Source organism: Palaemon carinicauda, chromosome 17, assembly GCF_036898095.1.
Source record: "Palaemon carinicauda isolate YSFRI2023 chromosome 17, ASM3689809v2, whole genome shotgun sequence".
NCBI lineage: Eukaryota > Metazoa > Arthropoda > Malacostraca > Decapoda > Palaemonidae > Palaemon > Palaemon carinicauda.
Window position 1 is genome coordinate 48885667 of NC_090741.1, and position 25296 is coordinate 48910962.

A 25296-nucleotide genomic window follows, 5' to 3' on the forward strand; every position below is an offset into this window, starting at 1 on the left:
TTTTACCCCCAAAGGACGTACTGGTACGTTTCACAAAAGCCATCCCTTTACCCCCATGGACGTACCGGTACGTCCTTGCAAAAAATGCTATAAAAATTTGTTTTTCATTTTTTTTGATAAATTTTTGAGAAAATTCGGGCATTTTCCAAGAGAATGAGACCAACCTGACCTCTCTATGACAAAAATTAAGGCTGTTAGAGCAATTTAAAAAAAATATACTGCAAAATGTGCTGGAAAAAAAATAACCCCTGGGGGTTAAGGGTTGGAAATTTCCAAAAACCCCGGGGGTAAAAGGGTTAAATTTGAGGTCATTTCGATGTTTGCTTATTTGCATGTTTCCAAGTTACCACTTGTGTCATGTCTAGAAATAATGCCCCAAACTGTTATGTAATTATTTAGCGTTATGAAGCTTCATCTGTGGTGGATAACAGGTGAGGGTGGGCTGTGGCACCCTAGCAGTACCAGCTGAACTCGGTTGAGTCCCTTGTCAGGCTGGGAGGAACGTAGAGAGGAGAGGTCCCCTGTTTTGTTTCATTTGTTTGATGTCGGCTACCCCCCAAAATTGGGGGAAATGCCTTCGTATATGTATGTATTTTGTAAATATGATTTAAGAATAAAATGTATGGGAATAAATTTTCCAGCTAAATTCACAATAACTATTGTTAATCCACTGCATAAAAAATTATTCACTATTATAATATCTAAGAGGACTGGAAACATTAAATCTCCATAGAAGGAAATTCCTTCTAGTCAACAAGCCTCCATAGTGAAAAAAAACTTTGGAATTTGAATATAGAAATTTAAGCTACTAAATTTTTTTGAATTAAGGCTTAGAGAGGTGAACTATCTGCATCAAGAATTTTCAGGTCAAAATACCATATACAGTAATACCTTCACTTACATCAAAGTGCTTTTCTGGTTGCTTGTTGATCTGGTTAAAAGCATTTGTTATAATATAAAGGTTGAAAATGTAGGGAAACAGTATGTAGTAGTCAAAACAAAGAATTTCTAAAAATCTAGTTACTCTAATGTACTAAGAAAAAGAACAGAGTCAAACCATGTTTGTCAGAAAAAGTCACAATAACTTTCCTATATGATGAATAATAGCTATCTAAAATCATACCTTACACTATACAAAACATAACACTACTTTTGAATGAGAAAAATTCAAAATCTTACAACTGATAAACGTGAAAGCTAAACTAAATCTATCTCCGCATCATTATGAAGTCAAAGTATATGGTGAATGGTGCTTAGAAAATTTCCCACGAAAAGGCCCAATTACATCATATATAAATCACTGCTAGAAGTGGGAATGAGAAGCGAGCAATTGTGGCGCGGTTCCGGTGGGCCCTGCTGCTGCCTCCAATGCCTTAGATGACCACGGAGGTAGCAGCAGTAGGGGATTCAGCATTGTGGGGCTTCGTCTGTGGTGGATAATGTGGGAGGGTGGGCTGTGGCACCCTAGCAGTACCATCTGAACTCGGTTGAGTCCCTTGTTAGGCTGGGAGGAACGTAGAGAGTAGAGGTCCCCTTTTTGTTTTTGTTTCATTAGTTGATGTCGGCTACCCCCCAAAATAGGGGGAAGTGCCTTGGTATATGTATGTATAAATCACTGAGACACGCTAAAAAGAAAGTTAAAGACATGTCATTTAAATTAATCTGTACCTCAGTCCTTTTTTACTTTTGCCGCTTCTTCGAAATTCTACGTAGGGGGGTCACCTTTATAGTGTCTTGTAAACTGCTCTGTACACAATAACTAATGAAGGTTCTCTGCTGTATACCATGGTCTTCCACGGTCTCTTGGGTTAGAGTTCTCCTGCTTGAGGGTACACTATTCTAATTTTTCTTCCCCTTGTTTTGTTAAAGCTTTTATAGTTTAAATCAGAAATATTTATTTTAATGTTGTTACAGTTCTTAAAATATCTTATTTTTCCTTGTTTCTTTTCCTCACTGGGGTATTTTCCCTGTTGGGGATCCGGGCCTTGTAGTATCCTGCTTTTCCAACTAGGGTTGTAGGTTAGCAAGTAATAATAATAATAATAATAATAATAATAATAATAATAATTATAATAATAATAATACCTCTAGATTTCAGAAGCAATAAGTTGCTTTTCTTTTCATCCCATTATCTTTAACTTGCTCTAATTTTGCTTTCCATGAAAGAACACATCCTTGTACATCCTACAATTCTAAAATATATAATTATAAAAATATAATAAATAATAATAACAATCATAGGTAATAATCAGACAGATTTTAGTATTCTATGTAATGTTCGATCTAAAATCAAGCTCAGATCGCTTGAAACATTTTCCATAGAGAAATTCAAACTTAGTTTGAACTTAAAAACTGTTTTCAGGAGGAAAGTTTTCTTATTTAATTGAACATGTATTCTTTAGACTTATATAATTTATCTTTATTTTCTATTTTATATAAATACATGTGACAGAACCTGGTGATAGACTTGTCCAAAACATTGGTATATCAAACTAGATTGAATAGAATAAAATGCTTAGATTTGTCTTTGTACTGTAAATTTCTCTCTTGATGCTTTCCTTTAACAAGAGTCCTATTCAAACACCATTATTTGTAATTAATAGAATAGGTCAGACTTCAAACACCGAAGATCCATCATATAAATACAAACTTCAAAATACTATACACAAGGTAAAATCTTTATGTCTGGCCCTTTGAACTTTTTATAATTGACTTACGGATAATGCTTCATGCAATGATAATAAGCCAAACACGGAAGTTTCTTAAATACATACAATACTAAAATATCCCCTTTCATGCATCAAACAGTCTAGGATAAATTATGAACTTTTAAAATCAATAAAGTAAAGTATATTTAAAATCTTAAGCAGCTAGATCTCTTTTTTTCATAAAATGTAAATATATTTTGTCTTCACTGATAAAGAAAATTTGTGAACAATGTAACGTCTTCTGAATGGCATTAAAAAATACTGTAAAAGAATAGATTTTCAGAGAACTTCGGGTGGTGATACTCCTTCACTTAATTTATCTTCAACATCAGTCAAGTTTCTCACTACGTTGTCCCTCCTCAACCCTGGAGGTACCGTTGCAAAGGTAAGATAACCAGTGTGACCGGGCATTTTCAAATTCGTTATACCCGACAGAAACTTAACTTCTTTATATTTCTTTGAAAGATTTGGTCTGGCCGACACAACACTTTTGGCTTCAAGATTTTCGGTGGGGATTTCTTCAACTGACATCTTGTCAGTTGCGCTGTCGTCAGTTGTGCTTACGACAGCGGACATTTCAACATCGTCCGATGCTTGGTTGTCCAGTTTGATCTTCTTGAATGTTTCTGTCTTCTTATTTGCCTCAAGATCCACCTGGATGAGAATATCAAGTGAATTAGAGGAGCTGGGAAACATCAAGAGTACCTATAAACCTCAAAGTGAAACATAATGTTTCTCATAAAAAATCAAGAGGTGTATTTGATAGTGGGGATGCCATAAAAGCCCTAACAATTAGATACTGTACTCCTCCAACAACCATTATTATTATTATTATTATTACTGTATTATTATTATTGTTACTATTATTATTATTTGCTAAGCTACAACCCTAGTTGGAAAAGCAGGATGCTATAAGCCCAGGGGTACCAACAGGGAAAATAGCTCGGTGAGGAAAGGAAACAAAGAAAAATAAAATATCTTAAGAGTAACAATATTAAAATAAATATCTCCTATATAAACTATAAAAACTTTTATAAAAACAAGAGAAAGAGAAACAAGATAGAATAGAGTGCCTGAGTGTACCCTCAAGCAAGAGAACTCTAACCCAAGACGGTGGAAGACCATGGTACAGAGGCTATGGCACTACCCAAGACTAGAGAACAATGGTTTGATTTTGGAGTATCCGTCTCCTAGAAGAGCTGCTCACCATAGCTAAAGTCTCTTCTACCCTTAACAAGAGGAAGGTAGCCAATGAACAATTACAATGAAGTAACCCGTTGGGTGAAGAAGAATTGTTTGGTAATCTCAGTGTTGTCAGGTGTATGAGGACAGAGGAGAATATGTAAAGAATAGGCCAGACTATTCGGTGTGTGTGTAGGCAAAAGGGAAATGAACCGTAACCAGAGAGAAGGATCCAATGTAGTGCTGTCTGGCTAGTCAAAAGACCCCATATCTCTTTAGCAGTTAATGGACAAAAAAAAAAAAAAAATTTAATAACAACCACAAACCAAGAACTTCTCTCCTTTTTCCTGATAAATAGATAATAAACTTGAACCAATTGCCTTGAGCAATCATTCCCCCTTTCATTATTAAATATTGATCTTTTTATCCATTGCCTTTGTTTTCAAAATCAATAAGTATCTCACTCTTTTTCTTAAGTAATCTTTAGATCAGGATCTTATGCATTACTGATTTGTTTCTCTATCATGATTATTGAGCAATCCAAAGAACCTACCGAGTTGCAATTATCAAATACCATGGCAATCGCTGAAAGACTCTATTACAAGAAAAATGTTATTTTTATTAATCAAATAAATTTTTGAATATACTGTACTTACCCGGTGATCATATAAGCTGCAACTCTGTTGCTCGACAGAAAAACCTACGGTCAAAATACGCCAGCGATCGCTATGCAGGTGGGGGTGTACATCAACAGCGCCATCTGTCGAGCAGGTACTTAGTACTCCAAGTAAACAAAGAACCAATTTTCTCCTCGGTCCACTGGGTCTCTATTGGGGAGGAAGGGAGGGTCCTTTAATATATGATCACCGGGTAAGTATATTCAAAAATTTATTTTATTAATAAAAATAACATTTTTCAATATTAAACTTAGCCGGTGATCATATCAGCTGATTCACACCCAGGGGGGTGGGTAGAGACCAGCATTACATGTTTACATTATTATGAGCTAAGTATTTTGTATTTCATTTTAGCAGTTATTCAAAATAACAAACATAAAATAAATAAGTACCTGGTAAGGAAGTCGACTTGAACAATTACTCTGCCTTTTTAAGTACGTCTTCCTTACGGAGCCTCGCGATCCTCTTAGGATGCTGAGCGACCCCTAGGATCTGAAGTATCAAGGGTTGCAACCCATACAACAGGACCTCATCAAAACCTCTAATCTAGGCGCTTCTCAAGAAATGACTTTGACCACCCGCCAAATCAAGTAGGATGCGAAAAGCTTCTTAGCCTTCCGGACAACCCAAAAACAATAATAAAACATTTCAAGAAAAAGATTAAAAAGGTTATGGAATTAGGGAATTGTAGTGGTTGAGCCCTCACCCACTACTGCACTCGTTGCTACGAATGGTCCCAGAGTGTAGCAGTTCTCGTAAAGAGACTGGACATTCTTAAGATAAAAAGACGCGAACACTGATTTGCTTTTCCAATAGGTTGCGTCGATTATACTTTGCAGAGATCTATTTTGTTTAAAGGCCACGGAAGTTGCGACAGCTCTAACTTCGTGTGTCCTTACCTTCAGCAAAGCTTGGTCTTCCTCATTCAGATGGGAATGAGCTTCTCGTATTAACAGTCTGATAAAATAGGATAAAGCATTCTTTGACATAGGCAAAGATGGATTCTTAACTGAACACCATAAAGCTTCAGACGGGCCTCGTAAAGGTTTTTAAATAGAACTTAAGAGCTCTTACAGGACATAAGACTCTTTCTAGTTCATTTCCAACCATACGATAAGTTTGGAATATCGAACGATATTGGTCAAGGCCGAGAAGGCAGCTCGTGTTTGGCTAGAAAACCAAGTTGTAGAACATGTAGCCGTTTCAGATGAGAATCCGATGTTCTTGCTGAAGGCATGAATCTTACTGACTCTTTTAGCTGTGGCTAAGCATATCAGGAAAAGAGTCTTTAAGGTGAGATCTTTCAGGGAGGCTGATTGTAGCGGTTCGAACCTGTCTGACATAAGGAATCTTAGTACCACGTCTAAATTCCAACCAGGTGTAACCAAACGACGCTCCTTCGTGGTCTCAAAAGACTTAAGGAGGTCCTGTAGATCTTTATTGTTGGAAAGATCTAAGCCTCTGTGACGGAAGACTGATGCCAACATGCTTCTGTAACCCTTGATAGTGGGAGCTGAAAGAGATCGTTCTTTCCTCAGATATAAGAGAAAGTCAGCTATTTGAGTTACAGAGGTACTGGTCGAGGATACGGATACTGACTTGCACCAGTTTCGGAAGATTTCACACTTCGATTGGAAGACTCTAAGGGTGGATGTTCTCCTTGCTCTAGCAATCGCTCTGGCTGCCTCCTTCGAAAAGCCTCTAGCTCTCGAGAGTCTTTCGATAGTCTGAAGGCAGTCAGACGAAGAGCGTGGAGGCCTTGGTGTACCTTCTTTACGCGTGGCTGACGTAGAAGGTCCACCCTTAGGGGAAGTGTTCTGGGAACGTCTACTAGCCATCGAAGTACCTCGGTGAGCCATTCTCTCGCGGGCCAGAGGGAAGCAACTAGCGTCAACCTTGTCCCTTCGTGAGAGGCGAACTTCTGCAGTACCTTGTTGACAATCTTGAACGGAGGGAATGCATATAGATCTAGATGTGACCAATCTAGTAGAAAGGCATCTATATGAACTGCTGCTGGGTCCGGAATTGGAGAGCAAAATATTGGGAGCCTCTTGGTCATCGAGGTTGCGAAGAGATCTATGGTTGGCTGGCCCCAGGTGGCCCAAAGTCTCTTGCATACATCCTTGTGGAGGGTCCATTCTGTTGGAATTATTTGTCCCTTCCGAATGAGACAATCTGCCATGACATTCAAGTTGCCTTGGATGAACCTCGTTACTAGTGATATGTCTAGACCTTTTGACCAGGTGAGGAGGTCCCTTGCGATCTCGTACAATGTCAGAGAGTAGGTCCCTCCTTGCTTGGAGATGTACGCCAAAGCCGTGGTGTTGTCCGAGTTCACCTCCACCACTTTGCCTTGAAGGAGAGACCTGAAGCTTTTCCAGGTCAGACGTACTGCCAGTAGCTCCTTGCAGTTGAAATGCATTGTCCTTTGACTCGAGTTCCATAATCCCGAGCATTCCCTACCGTCTAATGTCGCACCCCAGCCTACGTCCGATGCGTCCGAGAAGAGAACGTGGTTGGGAGTCTGAACAGTCAGGGGAAGACCCTCTCTAAGGTTGATATAGTCCTTTCACCAAGTCAGACAAGACTTTATCTTTCCGGAAACCGGGATCGAGACCGCTTCTGGCGTCTTGTCCTTTTTCTAGTGAAAAGCTAGATGGTATAGAAGAGGACGGAGGTGTAGTCTTCCTAGTGACACAAATTGATCCACGGATGACAGTGTCCCTACCAGACTCATCCACAGCCTGACTGGGCAGCGTTCCTTCTTCAGCATCTTCTGGATGGATAGCAGGGCTGGGGGCTGATCGTCTTGTTCAGCAACGTCCTCATCAGAGGGTTCCTCATCCGAAACTGATGGGGAAACGGCAACGGAGTGGGCAACGTCTGACTCGCTGAATCCGGTCGCAATGGTGGATGCGTGACGGAGCCGGACGCAATATCATGGCACTGCTGCACAGTCTGTGAACTGTCAACAACCATGGGTGCGCGAGGAAGTACAGCGTCAACCCGAAACTGTCTAGACTGTCTGGGTTGTGCAGTCAACACCCTACCGGGTTGCTGAGGTTGACGCACTGCGTCACAACAAGTCACCTCTGCTGGTTGTTGAACGTCCTGAACGTCAATAACCATCTCCGAGCGTCGCTGAACGTCAACGTGCGACTGGCAACCCACACTGGGTCGCATCGGTGGAGGAACCACCTCAACTGGCAGACGCGAGTAGGTTACCTCAGCGTCAACAGGGTGCACAACCGACCGGTTGGAAGGTTGTTGGCCAGAAGGAGGAACCACCTCAACTGGCAGACGCGAGTAGGTTACCTCAGCGTCAACAGGGCGCACAACCAACCGGTTGGAAGGTTGTTGGCCAGAAGGTTCTTCTCCGCATTTAAGTCCTCTATCAAGGACACAAGCTTGGACTGCATGTCTTGCAGCAAAGCCCATTTAGGGTCTACGGGAGCAGGTGTGGCAACAGACGGGGTTAGCGACTGAGGCGGAACCATTTACCATCCCTGAAAGCCTTGTTATGTGTGACATAATAGTACAGCAAAACTTCAAAGGCTCGACAAAAGTTGAGAAGTTGACCTGTAAACAACTTGGAGCGTCTCCTGGCTAGGCGCCAGGGCGAGTCTACCAGAATTGAGAAGTCTACTGGGCAGAGGCATGAACTCCCAAGCCGAGAACTTCTCTCGTGTCCTATCAGACTCTCGCTCTATAAGCCAGTTTAAAAGAAGGGAAATCAAAGGCTGTATCCCTAAAACTCCTCGTGGTGCAAAAACCAGTCGCCTAGCCAACGTAACGCTCTCTAGGAGAGCGAGAGAGCACTAGCTTAAAAACAACGGCTTCGAAGTAGCTAGGCCTAGTGTAAGTTCTGACGTTTAGGCGAACGAGGAGCAGCAGTTACAAGATCCGGACGAAGATCCTTGAAAATCATCATGATTTAATTAAAGTCCATAGGAGGCTAAGCAGCTTAAGGCTCCTCTCCAAATGACAGAGTCCTCAAGGGAATATCAGTAGGAGGGAGAACAGCACTTTCTCATCTACAGGAACCTTGTCCGATAAAAGCTAGGTTATCTCAGTGAGTCTCTCACTGGTGCATTAGTAGCAGACCAGAAGGCAACGTCATGTAACTGCTTGACAGTCTGTGAACTGTCAACAACTGAACTGTCAACCACAACAGGTGCGTGAGGACATACAGCACTGGTGCATTAGTAGCAGACCAGAAGGTAACGTCATGTAACTGCTTGACAGTCTGTGAACTGTCAACAACTGAACTGTCAACCACAACAGGTGCGTGAGGACATACAGTGTTCACTCGAGACTGCTTTGACTGTCTATACTGAGCAGTCAAAACAACTCTAGAATGCGGAGGTTGACGCACCGAGTCAAAACAAAACAACTTAGACTGTTGTTGTACCTCGCAAATGTCAACGGAAGGTTCCGTGCATTACTGAACGTCAACATGCGGCTGGCAGGGTACACTGGAACGCATGGGTGGCGGGACTCTCTCAGCTGGAGTGCGGCAGAAGGTCGCCTCAGCGTCCACAGGACGCACAACCGTGTTGGTTGTAGGCTAGAGGTTGGTGCAGTGTCAACCTTCTCCGCACGAAAGTCCCGCATCAATGACGTTAACTGAGACTGCATGGTCTGCAGCAAAGACCACTTAGGGTCTACAGGAGCAGGTGCGGCAACAGACGGTGTGACTGCCTGATGCGGTACCGCTTTGCCTCTCTTAGGAGGTGAGCAGTCGTCGGAAGACTGCAGCGAGTCCGAACTGACCCAGTGGCTACAACTGGGCCGTTGGACTTGCGCGGAAGGGACCGACTTGCGCTTAATAAGCTGCGAGACCTTGGTCCATGGTTTCTTACGAGAAACCTCTTCCGCAGACGAGAAATAAATGGGCTCTCTCGTCTTTGTGTGGGTGGGGCGATCTTGGGTAGATACGCCCGAAACCACGGAGGGAAACGTCTGTTCGTTGATCAAGGCCTGACGAACCCATAAGTCGTTCGACATTACTTCTCCCCTGGGCTTGGGAGCTTGCAAGAGGTCCCGGACTAGGTGAACGACAGGCACGAACAGACGAACCCTCGGACGCAACACTGTAACACTTTGCGCATATCACTTTATCACTTCGATTTTCTGTTTTGCACTTATTTCACTGAAATCGAAACTTTTACTGATTTCTACCTGAAACACGCAATTCTACCCTTCATTAAAAGGTAGTAATTGCGAAATCAGTCGTATAATGCAGCTCATTAATACTAGCAAAAAACAGAAAACATATATAAAGATAAAAAATTCAGTGGCTGGGAAAGAGACTAAACACTAGTTCAAGTAAACTACGTTTACAATCTCTCACCGCACATAGCCTGGGGACAAGAATAAAACCCTAAAAACGTTTTACCTTCTTCCCCGTACAGCGACTAGGGAGGAGAGTAACACGAGAACAACGTTACCCGCTTGAACGGAACGTTTTTTCTCCTCTCTCTCCCTCCGTCTCTATCTCTCTCTCTCTTTCTCTCTTGATTTCGCACCTAAGAGAAGAGCCCAATTAAATATCGTCAAAAAAACATGTTATTTGACTAAAGGAAAAAAACTGAAAGGTTTTCCAAATAAAAAGTTCCTTTAATTTAGAATTTAAAACATTTAAGCTAAGAAAGAATGAACGAAACGTCAGAATCGATTTACTCTTACTGCAAAGTGAAACCGTGATACACTCTCTCTCTATCGTAACGATAGAGCGCATGTTGAACGTCCTGAACGTCAACAACTGCGTAGTCTAAAAAACTAAACGTTAGTTCATCTTTGAAAACAGTACGAAGACTATCAAAGAAATTCTTTCATAAAACATTAAATTTAAAAAGTTTTAAATTCTTTAAAGGCTAAATACGATATAACGGGCTCAACGTTGATTAACTTCGGTTCCAAGTTAGGACCGCCTACTATCAGGAAAGGTCGCATATAAACAAAACATAAAAATTTATTTTTATATGTTTATAATAAATGGAAAGTTAATCGAAGAGGCCTAATAAAGGCGGAGAGATATAAAATATATAGATCTATAACGTGTTAAGCAAAATTACTAAAAACCTAAACACACTTCGGTCTAAGGGAAGGGTCGGCCATTTAAAAGTGAAAGAGAGTCCATACTCTCTTTGTCACCATAATTAAATCTATCCAAAACGAGTTCAAGTTTTGAGATGAAGATAAAACACCTGCATAGCGAAAGCTCAAAACTAGAATAGTGTACTTCACCAAATAGTTGTGAAAACAAATCCAGTTAGTAACAGCGTATTAGTAGGTCTTGCCGGTAGCCCGACAGAGAGAAAATTGGTTCTTTGTTTACTTGGAGTACTAAGTACCTGCTCGACAGATGGCGCTGTTGATGTACACCCCCACCTGCATAGCGATCGCTGGCGTATTTTGACCGTAGGTTTTTCTGTCGAGCAACAGAGTTGCAGCTTATATGATCACCGGCTAAGTTTAATATTGAAAAATGTAAATTGGAGCAAGATGAATTTAAAGATACAGACTGGAACTGATAAAAAGTAAAAGGCTGAAAGTAATATATCTGAGATCAAAGGACATATCAAGTACCATCTACAATATGCCAAGAGTCTGTCTACATGAATTTTAACAGGAGCTGGAAACCTGATCTTTCATACAGAACTTGAAGCATTTCCCGAACGACAAGATGTCTGTAGCACAACTCAAGATAAAAATTTTTTCTAATGATGTGAGGTCATTTATCTGGACAATAGAATTGCCTAAATGCATCCTTTACCTTCTGGAATCTGTAATGATTTATATAGATGACTACATAGATAAGAGGAAACTGTGTGCAAATAACATTTAAGAAGATGTAAATAGCTTTGAAGGCTAAAAATAATTTTTTTTTTTTAAATGTATCGACTTTTGGACGTCTGCAGGCTGTGCATCACAATAACATAAGTATCCTCTAAAAGCCACAAAAGTTGCGGGAGAACCAGTTTTATCACTCCTATTCTTAACTGTAAAATTCTCAGCTTGTCTCACTACTTCCCATCTGATACAACCTGTCTCTCTATGAAACGAGTTTACTGTATTATCATTTGAGAAGTCAATTCATGAACACATTTTTGGAGTGGCCTTGCTTTTGTAGCTACACCCTCCCGGACCCTTTCAAAATAATAAAGTAAAATCTACTATAACGCACATTTTCTATAATGCACTATTGCTTAACTACTAGTAAATAAAAATATCCCATCAGTATACAAAGCAAATAACGAAACCCCATCAGTATTTAGACTTTTTCTCCTTGCATAAGATCTACTTTATGCAGTAGGTAAAAAAAAACTTGCAAAATAAAACATAGAGGTTATTCCAAAAATTTTCATTATAGAGTAAGATTATATTACGAATGAAAATGTTAAGAAGAGGTGTACATTAATGTCCAACAGCTTGAAAATAAATTGAGATGGTCAGTAAAGTATTAGAAAAAGAAGTAGCAAGTTGAAAATTAATAAAAAGGACCAGAAAAAACTCTAGAGATGGAACAGATGAAGACCTAGAGTAAATGGGCTCTCACACTTGTTTCGTGTCTTGTGTAAAGACGAAAATCTAACAAAACAAAATATACTGACTATGTCAACAAGCAAACAAAAATTTCCTTATTAATAATATTCTCAATAACAATTACCATTTCTGTATAATCGTTACTCTTATTATGTATAAACAATCCCATGAAACAAGTTATAGTTACTATCAAAGTTTAACCTATCAAGCCTCACCTGTAATAATACATTTTATTATTATTATTATTACTAGCTAAGGTAGCAGCAGTAGGGGAGTCAGCATTATGAAGCTTCATCTGTGGTGGAAATGTGGGAAGTTGGGCTGTGGCACCCTAGCAGTACCAGCTGAACTCGGTTGAGTCCCTGATTAGGCTGGAGGAACGTAGAGAGTAGAGGTCCCCTTTTTGTTTTGTTTCATTGTTGGTGTCGGCTACCCCCCAAAATTGGGGGAAGTGCCTTGGTATATGGATGGATGGACTAGCTAAGGTACAACCCTAAATGGAAAAGCAAGATGCTATAAGCCTTAGGGCTCCAACATGCAAAGTACTCCAATGAGGAAACAAAATGAGAAAATAAATAAACTTTATATAAGAAGTAATGAATAAAAAATGAAAAATCTTAATATCAGTAACAACGTTAAAATAGATCTGTCATATAAACTATGAAGAGAGATTTATGTCAACCTGTTCAACATAAAAACATTTGCAGCAAGTTTGAACTTCTGAAGTTCCATCAATGCAACTGTGAGATTAGGAAAATAAGTAAAAAATCTGGTCACAGGTATAATAAAATTTCTAGAATGCTGTCACTGTGTAATACTATGTCTTAAGATGGAGAAGCCAAGACTGTTAGAATTTACTGCAATCAACTCAGTACTACCTTCAACTTGGTACAGTATTACATTTATGACTTTAAACTCATGTGTTAAGCTGTCCTCTCTGTAATACTACGTCTACTCGATTGAAGGTGTGGGAAACTCATGTGTTAAGCTGTCCTCTCTGTAATACTACGTCTACTCGATTGAAGGTGTGGGAAACTCATGTGTTAAGCTATTATCTCTAATACTATGTTTACTTGTATTGAGGGTGTACGAACATCATTTGGTAACACACTCAACATGTAAATTGAAATGGAAAGGAATACGCTGCCTAGCAATGTTTTTTCTATCAGGCACTTGATACTTCAAAGTTCAGGTTTTTTCAGTAAGCTTCAAACATTTGTCAAAAAAAAAAAAAAAAAAAAAAAAAAAATTTAATTTCACAAGACCGAAAAGCTAAACTACTTAGTTCAGGCTCAGAAAACAGGAATGAGGAAGATCGAGTTTCTCATTGCTCTGCCTACTGTCAAATAGATCAGCCAAACAGGTTGCCTTTTCTTGTGGACAGCGAGTGACAGAGCCATCTGGTTAAAGTAAAGGAGGAGCTGTTAAGTCTACAACAAAGTGTGCAGATTTATGGGTAGCCCACCATTCATGGTCCTGCGTTGTACCCAAAAGGGTTTGTTTTACGGTTAAATAGTATTCCTTTTCAGTTGGAGAATAAACCCTGAGCAACAGCTCTTAGCAGAGTATAGTTATTCTAAGTCAAATCTGATCTGTTACCCTTCCAAAGATGATAGGCCTTTTGCTTCCAAAGCAATGGAAAATGAAACAAGAGAGTATAATTACAATCTCTTCAATTCAATAACATTGCCATTATACATTTTCCATGTAAAAGGAGGGAACAGACTACATTATTAGGTACTTGGGCATCATGGCAGATGCTCTGAAAAATTATTAGACCTTATTGATATTCAAAGTTCGGGTTTTAAATGTGATACTAGATGGTACCTACCAAATTGAGAATACCTACTAATGAGTTCAAGGCAATGCATAGTTTTGAAAAAGGAGACTACCACACCATACTATTTTATCTAGAAGATGAAGACTCCGTTATTCAATTGATATCCATATAGGAGACCAGTATTTCCCGTATATTTGAACAAAACATCTGGAGTAATTAGCATGCAAGACCAAAATTTAATTCCCTATTTCTTATCTGAGCCCTAGAGATAATATAAAAGGTAGTTCATTCCCATCTTTAAACTAATCTCAATACAATACACTAATATACAGTTGCTAATTATAAAAGATGATGAATGGAGAAGTAATGAATTAAAAGCTCAAGATAGACATAAAAGGCGAAATCTAACAGAGGCCCTTTGTGTGAATAGGTGTAGGAGGAGATGATGATGAATCATAAAAGCCCCTTTACTATTTGAGTCACTGACCACTGAAACAGCAGAGAAACATTTTTTCCTCTAAATTAAAAGGGGAAAAACATGGATACATCCATATACTATATATCTTACTACTATAAAACCAAAGTACATTTTAGTAAAATAGAATGAAGAAATTTCGTACTTACATCTTTGCTATCTGGTAACACAGGGAGGGAAATATACTTGACTTGAAATTCTCGTGCGAGGCATTCCACGGTGCTGATTTCCCTCATGCCTGAGGCCGACATCGTTTCACATGTACGGCATACCTGTCGAGAAAAATGGGGCTCTAAGGTAATATCAATATATAAAAAACTCATTGCGATTTCCGATACATGTTGAGAATTATACTAAACCAACAAATTTATGAATCATACCACTTCCAATATATATAGTATCTTCTAAATTTTTTTTACCCTGACTTTTCAGAATTCAGTTATAATGTATTTCATCATTTGCATGACATTCATCAACTCTAAGTCTCTTCTCTACAAATTGTCTATACAGTCCCTTTAAATATGCCTTGCTGCAACTTGCACACCTCAGTTCAAACAAATCTTTCTGGCAAATCATATGGGAATTCATTTTAAAACATCTTTCGGGGAATTAATTGTAAAGAAATTCTTTCAGGGAAGTCCTATGGGGATTCAGTCAGTACAACTCAATGGTTTTACTTTGTTTACTATGTCTTGGTTCAATTTTCATTGTTCACTTTTTAAAAAATATCCTTAGAGTAAGCTGAAGGACTTTTAAGAAATGAGGATCAGTGGTAAGCTTGAAGTATTTTATAATGATGAAAAAATGGAAATTAGTTACTGTATATCATAGACAGCAATAATAATTAAAACAATAAAAACAACAACAACCATAATCATAATACAGGTAATAATAATAATAGATTATTTATTTTAAGGATTAGATCAGAGCTACATGAAATCATACATACATACATACATATACCAAGGCACTTCCCACAATTTTGGCGGGTAGCCGACATCAACAAATGAAACAAAACAAAAAGGGGACCTCTACTCTACGTTCCTCCCAGCCTGACATGGGACTCAACCGAGTTCAGCTGGTACTGCTAGGGTGCCACAGCCCACCCTCCCCCATTATCCACCACAGATGAAGCTTCATAATGCTGAATCCCCTACTGCTGCTACCTCCGCGGTCATTCAAGGCACGGGAGGAAGCAGCAGGGCCTACCGGAACTGCGTCACAATCGCTCGCCATTCATTCCTATTTCTAGCACGCTCTCTTGCCTCTCTCACATCTATCCTCCTATCACCCAGAGCTTTCTTCACACTATCCATCCACCCAATAAAGACAGCTGTTTGGCAATTAGGATCATACAAGCACCATAAAAGACACCTTTTTTTCAACAACAAAAAAAGGATTCCTGTAACACAAAACTTTAATCACCATGAACCCTTGGTACATACCTGTTCAATACAAGGAGAAAACGAACATATTCTTCCACCATCGGCTTTCAACGCTGACACGGCATGAGGCAGAGCTTCCCACGGTTTAGGCAAGTCGAGAAAGACCGCATCAGCCACGCCTTCCACTCCCAAGCCTTCGACACAAACATCTCGATGGGATACGGTTACTCGGTCGCCAAAGCCATGGCGAGTAAACTCGTCTAATGCTACCTAACGAGAACATAAAAATTACTTACGTATTCTTTATTATTACTATCATCATTATTACTATCCAAGCTACAACCCTAATTGGAAAGCAAGATGCTATAAGCCCAGGGGCTCCAATAGGGAAAAATAGCCCAGTGAGGAAAGGAAATAAGGAAATAAATAACTGAAGAGAACAAATTAACAATAAATCATTCTAAAAAAAGTAATGTCAAAAGAGATATGTCATATATAAACTATTAACATCAAAAACAAATATGTCATATATAAACTATAAAAAGACTCATGTCCGCCTGGTCAACATAAAATCATTTGCTCCAACTTTGAACTTTTGAAGTTCTACTGATTCAACAACCCGATTAGGAAGATCATTCCACAACTTGGTAACAGCTGGAATAAAACTTCTAGCGTACTGCGTAGTATTGAGTCTTATGATAGAGAAGGCCTGGCTATTAGAATTAACTGCCTGCCTTGTATTACGAACGCAACAAAATAACAACTGGTATATAGATAGTGTAGATATATGTCTAAAAGGCTATACAAAATCTTCTATATTAATAATATTCAAATATAAAAGAATCTCCATTATTTACGATGTCTTACAAAGCTGTTTATATTGTAAAAAATACAGCGAAATAACATCATGCGCTATAATGAGTTAGAAATCACATAGTCAAATTATCATGAAGACTTCTAAAAAATTGTGTTAAGTCAACCATCTAAGGTGTATAGGAATTATCCTTAACCCTTTTACCCCCAGGCTATTTGGAAATTTCCAACCCTTAACCCCCAGGGGGTTATTTTTTTCTCAGCACATTTTGCAGTATATTTATTTTAAATAGCTCTAAAAGCCTTAATTTTTGTCATAGACAAGTCAGGTTGGTCTCATTCTCTTGGAAAATGCCTGAATTTTCTCAAAAAATTATCAAAAATATGCAAAAAAAAATTTTTTTTGCATTTTTTTGCAAGGACGTACCGGTACGTCCATGGGGGTAAAGGGATGGCTTTTGTGAAACGTACCAGTACGTCCTTTGGGGGTAAAAGGGTTAAGAGTTAAGAATCACCAATAACAATACGACACTATTACAATTATAGCAAGTAAAAAGGCACCAGTGTTAAGAAAAATATTAATGTCAAAAAGAAAAAAGAACAATCTCACTTCTTGGTACCTGAACACGTTCCTTGTGGAAATCGCATGTGTGCAACTTTCCTGTCGGTCCTATTGCTCTCAACAGTGCATGTGACAGGGAACCACTTCCGGTGCCAGCCTCGCACACAACCGAGCCTGGCCCTATCTCAAGCTGTGTTACAACCTAGAATGAAGAAAGGACTTTGATGATAAAGATAACTTTTTAAATCTCATTACATTTACAGTGGGTAAAGTTTTCCAAATATGATGATGACAAAAAGAAAACAAAATTAATGTTATAAAAGCGGAATTTTTATAAAATTCATTATTTCAATACTCAGTTTAATAGTTAATTGGGTATCGTGTTAACATCATTAAAGCAACAGGTTTCTCGACCTCTAACAACAAGAAAAAAAATATTCCATCTCTGTCTTTCTCATCTTCCCTTACAGTGATGACCAATAGACTTGAAAAGTGTTGAACATCACCATAGGCCTATTAATACCAAAAAATTGTTGTAGACCAGTATAAATCCCCAAAAAATATTTTGACAACCCTAAGAGTGAAAAAGCAAGAGGGATATAGATGACTATAAGGTATGCACAGTATTGAAATAATAAATCTTATTATTGAAATTCCATTTATTTCAATAAGTTAAAGTTAAATTTGTCTGGTTTCAGTTCCAGTTTCATCAAAATAGATGCTCACCAGAACGTCAGTCGGGCAAGCCCAACCACATCACTGTGGTGCCCAACCACAGTCATGGCCTCCCCCGTAAACAGCTTAAACTCACGGTCCTGGGCGGGGATCGATCTGCTGCCATGCAAATGCTAGGCAAACGCGTTACCACTGTACTAGCCCATACCCTTGACCCATGCTTGATGGATAATGAGATGTCGGAATATGGGTTTGCTTCATTTATTACAAAAGGTTCGTTTGTAAGTACATGTACACAACTACCCTCTCAGGTGAGGGACTTGTCAACTGGAGCCCGCAAAGGCAACTAAACTCTCTTCGCTACCAAAATGCAATCTTGCTACAACAATATGCTGAGTTATAGGTTTTTGTGGAATTCTCATGATTAAAGAGTTCATTTACCTTGATGTACAACACGCATCTACATACATGAATTAGGACACCCTTCTTCGTGCTGACTACCTCACTCTTTTGCAGCTGAGTATCTGATGGAGACAGAATATAGTAAAATCTAATTCTAAAATTTAATAACATTCAAGCCAACTTGATCATCTCATATTATAAACATGATTATCTTTTTGGATTTGCCTTGATTATAGGATGTTTAGTTATTTCTTGGTTTCACCTTCCATAAAAATATGTTATTTTCATTAGTAAAATAAATTTTTGAATATACTTACCCGATGATCATGTAGCTGTCAACTCCGTTGCCCGACAGAAATCTAAGGTCGGGATACGCCAGCGATCGCTATACAGGTGGGGGTGTACACAACAGCGCCATCTGTGAGCAGGTACTCAAGTACTTCTTGTCAACAAGAACTCAATTTTCTCCTCGGTCCACTGGTTCTCTATGGGGAGGAAGGGCGGGTTCTTAAATTCATGATCATCGGGTAAGTATATTCAAAAATTTATTTTACTAATGAAAATAACATTTTTCAATATTAATCTTACCCGATGATCATGTAGCTGATTCACACCCAGGGTGGTGGGTGGAGACCAGCATACATGTTAACATTAGAAGCTAAGTATCCCGTATTTCATTTTATCAGTTATTCAAAATAACAAACATAAAATAAATAAGTACCTGGTAAGGAAGTCGACTTGAACTATTACTCTGCCTTTTTTAAGTACGTCTTCCTTACTGAGCCTAGCGGTCCTCTTAGGATGCTGACCGACTCCTAGGTGCTGAAGTATAAAGGGCTGCAACCCATACTAAAGGACCTCATCACAACCTCTAACCTAGGCGCTTCTCAAGAAAGAATTTGACCACCCGCCAAATCAACCAGGATGCGGAAGGCTTCTTAGCCTTCCGTACAACCCAAAAACAACAATAAAAAGTATTCAAGAGAAAGATTAAAAAGGTTATGGGATTATGGGAATGTAGTGGCTGAGCCCTCACCTACTACTGCACTCGCTGCTACGAATGGTCCCAGGGTGTAGCAGTTCTCGTAAAGAGACTGGACATCTTTGAGATAGAATGATGCGAACACTGACTTGCTTCTCCAATAGGTTGCATCCATAACACTCTGCAGAGAACGGTTTTGTTTGAAGGCCACTGAAGTAGCGACAGCTCTAACCTCATGTGTCCTTACCTTCAGCAAAGCAAGGTCTTCTTCCTTCAGATGAGAATGTGCCTCTCTAATCAGAAGCCTGATGTACAGTAGTAAGAAACTGCGTTCTTAGACATCGGAAGAGAAGGCTTCTTGATAGAACACCATAAAGCTTCTGATTGTCCTCGTAATGGCTTTGACCGTCTTAAATAGTACTTAAGAGCTCTTACTGGACAAAGTACTCTCTCTAGTTCGTTCCCCACCAAGTTGGACAGGCTTGGGATCTCGAACGACTTAGGCCAAGGACGGGAAGGAAGCTCGTTTTTAGCCAAAAAACCGAGCTGCAAGGAACATGTAGCCGTTTCAGAAGTAAAACCTATGTTCCTGCTGAAGGCGTGGATCTCACTGACTCTTTTAGCTGTTGCCAAGCAAACGAGGAAAAGAGTTTTCAATGTGAGGTCCTTAAAAGAGGCTGATTGGAGCGGTTCAAATCTTGACATTAGGAACCTTAAAACCACGTCTAGGTTCCAGCCTGGGGTGGATAACCGACGTTCCTTTGAGGTCTCAAAAGACCTAAGGAGGTCCTGTAGATCTCTGTTGGTGGAAAGATCCAAGCCTCTGTGGCGGAAAACCGCTGCCAACATACTCCTGTAACCCTTGATCGTAGGAGCTGATAGGGATTTTACGTTCCTTAGATGTAACAGGAAATCAGCAATCTGGGTTACAGTGGTACTGGTTGAGGAAACTGCATTCGCCTTGCACCAGTTACGGAAGACCTCCCATTTAGACTGATAGACTCTGAGAGTGGATGTCCTCCTTGCTCTGGCAATCGCTCTGGCTGCCTCCTTCGAAAAGCCTCTAGCTCTTGAGAGTCTTTCGATAGTCTGAAGGCAGTCAGACAAAGAGCGTGGAGGTTTGGGTGTACCTTCTTTACGTGAGGTTGACGCAGAAGGTCCACTCTTAGAGGAAGAGTCCTGGGAACGTCCACTAGCCATTGCAGTACCTCGGTGAACCATTCTCTCGCAGGCCAGAGGGGAGCAACCAACGTCAACCGTGTCCCTTCGTGAGATGCGAACTTCTGAAGTACCCTGTTGACAATCTTGAACGGTGGGAACGCATACAGGTCGAGATGGGACCAATCCAGCAGAAAGGCATCCACGTGAACCGCTGCAGGGTCTGGAATCGGGGAACAATACATCGGGAGCCTCTTGGTCATCGAGGTAGCGAAAAGATCTATGGTGGGCTGCCCCCACAGGGCCCATAGTCTGCTGCAAACATTCTTGTGAAGGGTCCACTCTGTGGGGATGACCTGACCCATCCGGCTGAGGCGATCTGCCATGACATTCATATCGCCCTGAATGAACCTCGTTACCAGTGAAAGCTTTCGATCTTTTGACCAAATGAGGAGGTCCCTTGCGATCTCGAACAACTTCCTCGAATGAGTCCCTCCTTGCTTGGAGATGTAAGCCAAGGCTGTGGTGTTGTCGGAGTTCACCTCCACCACCTTGTTTAGCTGGAGGGACTTGAAGTTTATCAAGGCCAGATGAACTGCCAACAACTCCTTGCAATTGATGTGAAGTGTCCTTTGCTCCTGATTCCATGTGCCCGAGCATTCCTGTCCGTCCAGTGTCGCACCCCAACCCGTGTCCGATGCGTCCGAGAAGAGACGGTGGTCGGGGGTCTGAACAGCCAATGGTAGACCTTCCTTGAGAAGAATGCTGTTCTGCCACCACGTTAGAGAAGACCTCATCTCTTCGGAAACAGGCACTGAGACCGCCTCTAGCGTCATGTCCTTTCTCCAGTGAGCAGCTAGATGAAACTGAAGGGGGCGGAAGTGGAGTCTCCCTAACTCGATGAACTGGGCCAGCGATGAAAGTGTCCCTGTTAGACTCATCCACTGCCTGACTGAACATCGGTTCCTTCTCAGCATGCTCTGGATGCATTGTAGGGCTTGATTGATCCTTGGGGCCGACGGAAAAGCCCGAAAAGCTCGACTCTGAATCTCCATACCTAGATAGACAATGGTCTGGGATGGGACGAGCTGGGACTTCTCTATATTGACCAGGAGGCCCAATTCCTTGGTCAGATCCATAGTCCATCTGAGATTCTCCAGACAGCGACGACTTGTTGGAGCTCTTAAAAGCCAGTCGTCTAAATAGAGGGAGGCTCTGATATCTGCCAAGTGAAGGAATTTCGCAACATTCCTCATCAGTCTGGTAAACACAAGAGGTGCCGTGCTTAGGCCAAAGCACAGGGCTTGGAATTGGTACACAACCTTTCCAAAGACGAACCTTAGGAAAGGTTGGGAGTCTGGATGGATGGGGACGTGAAAGTACGCGTCTTTCAGGTCTAACGAGACCATCCAGTCCTCCTGCCTGACCGCTGCTAAGACCGACTTCGTCGTCTCCATCGTGAACGTCTGCTTGGTGACATAAGCATTGAGAGCACTGACGTCCAGCACCGGTCTCCAACCTCCTGTCTTCTTGGCTACCAGGAAGAGACGGTTGTAGAAGCCCGGGGAATGATGGTCCCGGACTATGACTACCGCTTCCTTTTGTAGCAAGAGCGACACCTCTTGTTGCAACGCAAGCCTCTTGTCCTTCTCCTTGTAGTTGGGAGAGAGGTTGATGGGAGATGTAGCCATAGGGGGACTGCGGCAGAACGGAATCCTGTATCCCTCCCTTAGCCACTTCACAGACTGAGCGTCTGCACCTCTGCTCTCCCAAGCTTGCCAGAAGGTCTTGAGTCTGGCTCCCACTGCTGTCTGGAGAGGAAGGCAGTCAGAACTTGCCTTTTGCGGACTTGGAACCTTTCTTGGACTTGCCACGGTGACTGTCGGTACGGGTACCTCCTCTGCTGGAGGTTCTGCCACGAAAGGGCGGTATGAACCTAGTCGCAGGAGTGTCTACTGCTGCAGGGCGGAAGGGTCTAGGCACGGAAGGAGAGGCTTTAGCCTTACGTGCGGAAGAAGCCATAAGATCATGGGTATCCTTCTGGATGAGCGAGGCAGCCATCCCCTTGATCAGCTCCTCCGGAAACAGACACTTGGAGAGAGGAGCAAACAATAACTCTGACTTCTGGCAAGGAGTGATACCAGCCGATAAGAAGGAGCAAAGATGTTCTCTCTTCTTAAGCACTCCCGACACGTACGAAGCCGCAAGTTCACCAGACCCATCCCGAATGGCCTTGTCCATGCAAGACATGATCAGCATGGCAGAGTCCTTATCCGAAGGGGAAGTCTTCCTGCTTAAGGCTCCCAAACACCAATCGAGGAAGTTAAAGATCTCGAAGGCACGAAAGACTCCCTTCAACAGATGATCCAAGTCAGAAAAGGACCAGCAGATCTTCGATCGTCTCATGGCCAACCTGCGGGGAGAGTCAACCAGACTTGAGAAGTCGCCCTGGGCAGAGGCAGGAACTCCCAAGCCGGGTTCCTCTCCCGTGGCATACCAGACACTCGACTTAGAAGCAAGCTTGGAAGGCGGAAAGATGAAAGCAGTCTTTCCCAGTTGCTTCTTGGAATGCAACCACTCTCCCATAACCCTCAAAGCTCTCTTAGATGATCGTGCGAGAACAAGCTTGGTGAAGGCAGGAGCAGCAGACTGCATGCCCAGGGCAAACTCGGATGGAGGAGAGCGAGGGGTTGCAGACACAAACTGCTCTGGGTACAAGTCCCTGAACAAGGCAAGGACTTTACGAAAGTCTAAGGAGGGAGGCGTAGACTTGGTTCCTTCAAAGTCGGAGTGCGGTTCATCTAAATGTGCAGCTTCGTCATCTGATACTCCATCATCCGAAAGCTGAGTAGGAAGAGGCAAAGGCAGAGCAGAAGGCTGAACGGCTGAATCCGGCAGTACGGGTGCATGCGTAGCTGCTGCGGATCCAACATCATGCCGCTGCTGGTCAGTCTGCGAGCTGGCAACAACAAAAGCAGAGTGTTGGTGCGAGGGAGAGGTTGCGGTGGGATGCGGAGCATGCTGTATGGTATGCGGCGCATGCTGCATGGTATGCGGAGCTTGCCGCATGGTGTGCAGAGCCTGCCGCATGGGTTGCGGAGCATGCCGCATAGAGGCAGAACCCGGCAGCTCTGCAGCACCTTCCCACTGCTGATGCGGTAGCTCACGCATGTCAACAGATGGTGAGACAAGAACATGCGTCTGGCAGGGTGGACTGCGCATCGGTGGTGGAGCTCTCACAGGTGGAGTGTGGGAGCAGGCAGCCGCAGTATCTGCTGAGCGCACAACCTCGGCGGGTTGTAGGGTAACAGGAGCAGTGTCAACCCTCTCAGCATGATACTCCTGCATGAAAGACGCAAGCTGAGACTGCATAGTCTGCAGCATGGACCACTTAGGGTTTACCGTGGTTGGAGCAGCAACAGGAGGAGCAGTAGCCTGTTGAGGAACCACTCTACCTCTCTTGGGAGGTGTGCAGTCATCGGTAGACTGCGGCGAGTCCGAACTGACCCAGTGGCTACACCTGGGCCGTTGGACTCGCTCGGAAGGGACCTTACGTTTGAGCGGTCGTGAAACCTTGGTCCACCGTTTCCTCCTGGAAACCTCTTCCACAGACGAGGAATGTAAGGGCTCATTCGTCTGTATGTGGATGGGACGATCTCTGCCAGATACGTCCGCAACCACTAAGGATACATCCGTGCGCCTATCAAGGCCTGCCGAACCCTTTGGTCCTTCGACATTGCTTCTCCCCTGGGCTTGGGAGCTTGCAAGAGGTCCCGGACTGGGAGGACGACTGGCACGCACAGATGTACCCTCATGCGCAACACTGACACTGACACTTTTCACATCACTAGCACTGATAACACTTCCCACTGCACTTTTCGCTTTCAGCTCTTTGACATCTGCCAAGAGCTGATTACGGTCATTAGATAAGACTCCACCTTGTCACCGAGAGCCTGAATGGCACGCAACATATCCGCCATGGATGGCTGAGCACTAGTAGCAGGTTCGGGGGTCACCACTACAGGGGAAGGAAAAGGTTGAGGGGCATGGGGAGAGGAAAAATCCACAGAGCGAGAAGAACTCCTCCTGATTCTCTCCTTCTCTAACCTACGTGCATATTTAAGGAATTCGTTAAAATCGAATTCCGAAAGCCCAGCGCATTCCTCACATCGATCTTCCAATTGACAGGATTTACCCCTACAATTGGAACAAACGGTGTGAGGATCTATAGAGGCCTTCGGAAGACGCCTAGCACAAGCCCTAACGCTACACTGCCTGTACTTAGGGGCTTGAGACTGGTCAGACATCTTGAATTGAGAAGTAGTCAAGGGGAAATTCCAAAATCTAGCAAAGTTCGTTAACAATTAATCCAAATTAATTCCAAAAGCTTGCTAAGCTAATGATAAAGCTTCCTGAATAGCGAAGGCTAAACTCTAGAGCGAATACATCACCAAATCGTGAACAACAACTCCAGAATCAACAGCGTATCCAAGTAGGTCTTGCCGGCGGCACGACAGAGGAAAAATTGAGTTCTTGTTGACAAGAAGTACTTGAGTACCTGCTCACAGATGGCGCTGTTGTGTACACCCCCACCTGTATAGCGATCGCTGGCGTATCCCAACCTTAGATTTCTGTCGGGCAACGGAGTTGACAGCTACATGATCATCGGGTAAGATTAATATTGAAAAAAAACTTTTAGTCATCATGATCATGATCATCATCACCTCCTATGCCTATTGATGCATAGGGCCCCAGTTAGCTTTTGCCAGTCGTCTCTATCTTGAGATTTTAATTCAATACCTCTCCATTTATCATTTCCCACGTCACGTTTCATAGTCCTCAGCCATGTAGGCCTGGGTCTTCCAACTCTTCTAGTGCCTTGTGGAGACCAGTTGAAAGTTTGTGTGACCTAATTTCTCTTGGGGAGTGCGAAGAGCATGTCCAAATCA

General features: G+C 42.0%; 1 protein-coding gene across 1 annotated transcript in view; it reads right to left on the minus strand.

Annotated features, from left to right (window-relative positions):
• Positions 1-2394: 2394 nt before the first annotated feature.
• The window catches only part of LOC137656735 (tRNA (adenine(58)-N(1))-methyltransferase catalytic subunit TRMT61A-like), a 30363-nt gene continuing 7461 nt past the window's right edge, over positions 2395-25296 (minus strand). The window contains exons 4-7 of the mRNA XM_068390973.1: positions 17189-17332; positions 15816-16025; positions 14520-14642; positions 2395-3362 (exon numbers count right to left, since the gene is read on the minus strand). Of these exons, the coding sequence (XP_068247074.1) occupies positions 2988-3362; positions 14520-14642; positions 15816-16025; positions 17189-17332 (852 nt within the window). The 3' untranslated portion in view covers positions 2395-2987. The remainder of the gene's footprint in view (positions 3363-14519; positions 14643-15815; positions 16026-17188; positions 17333-25296) is intronic.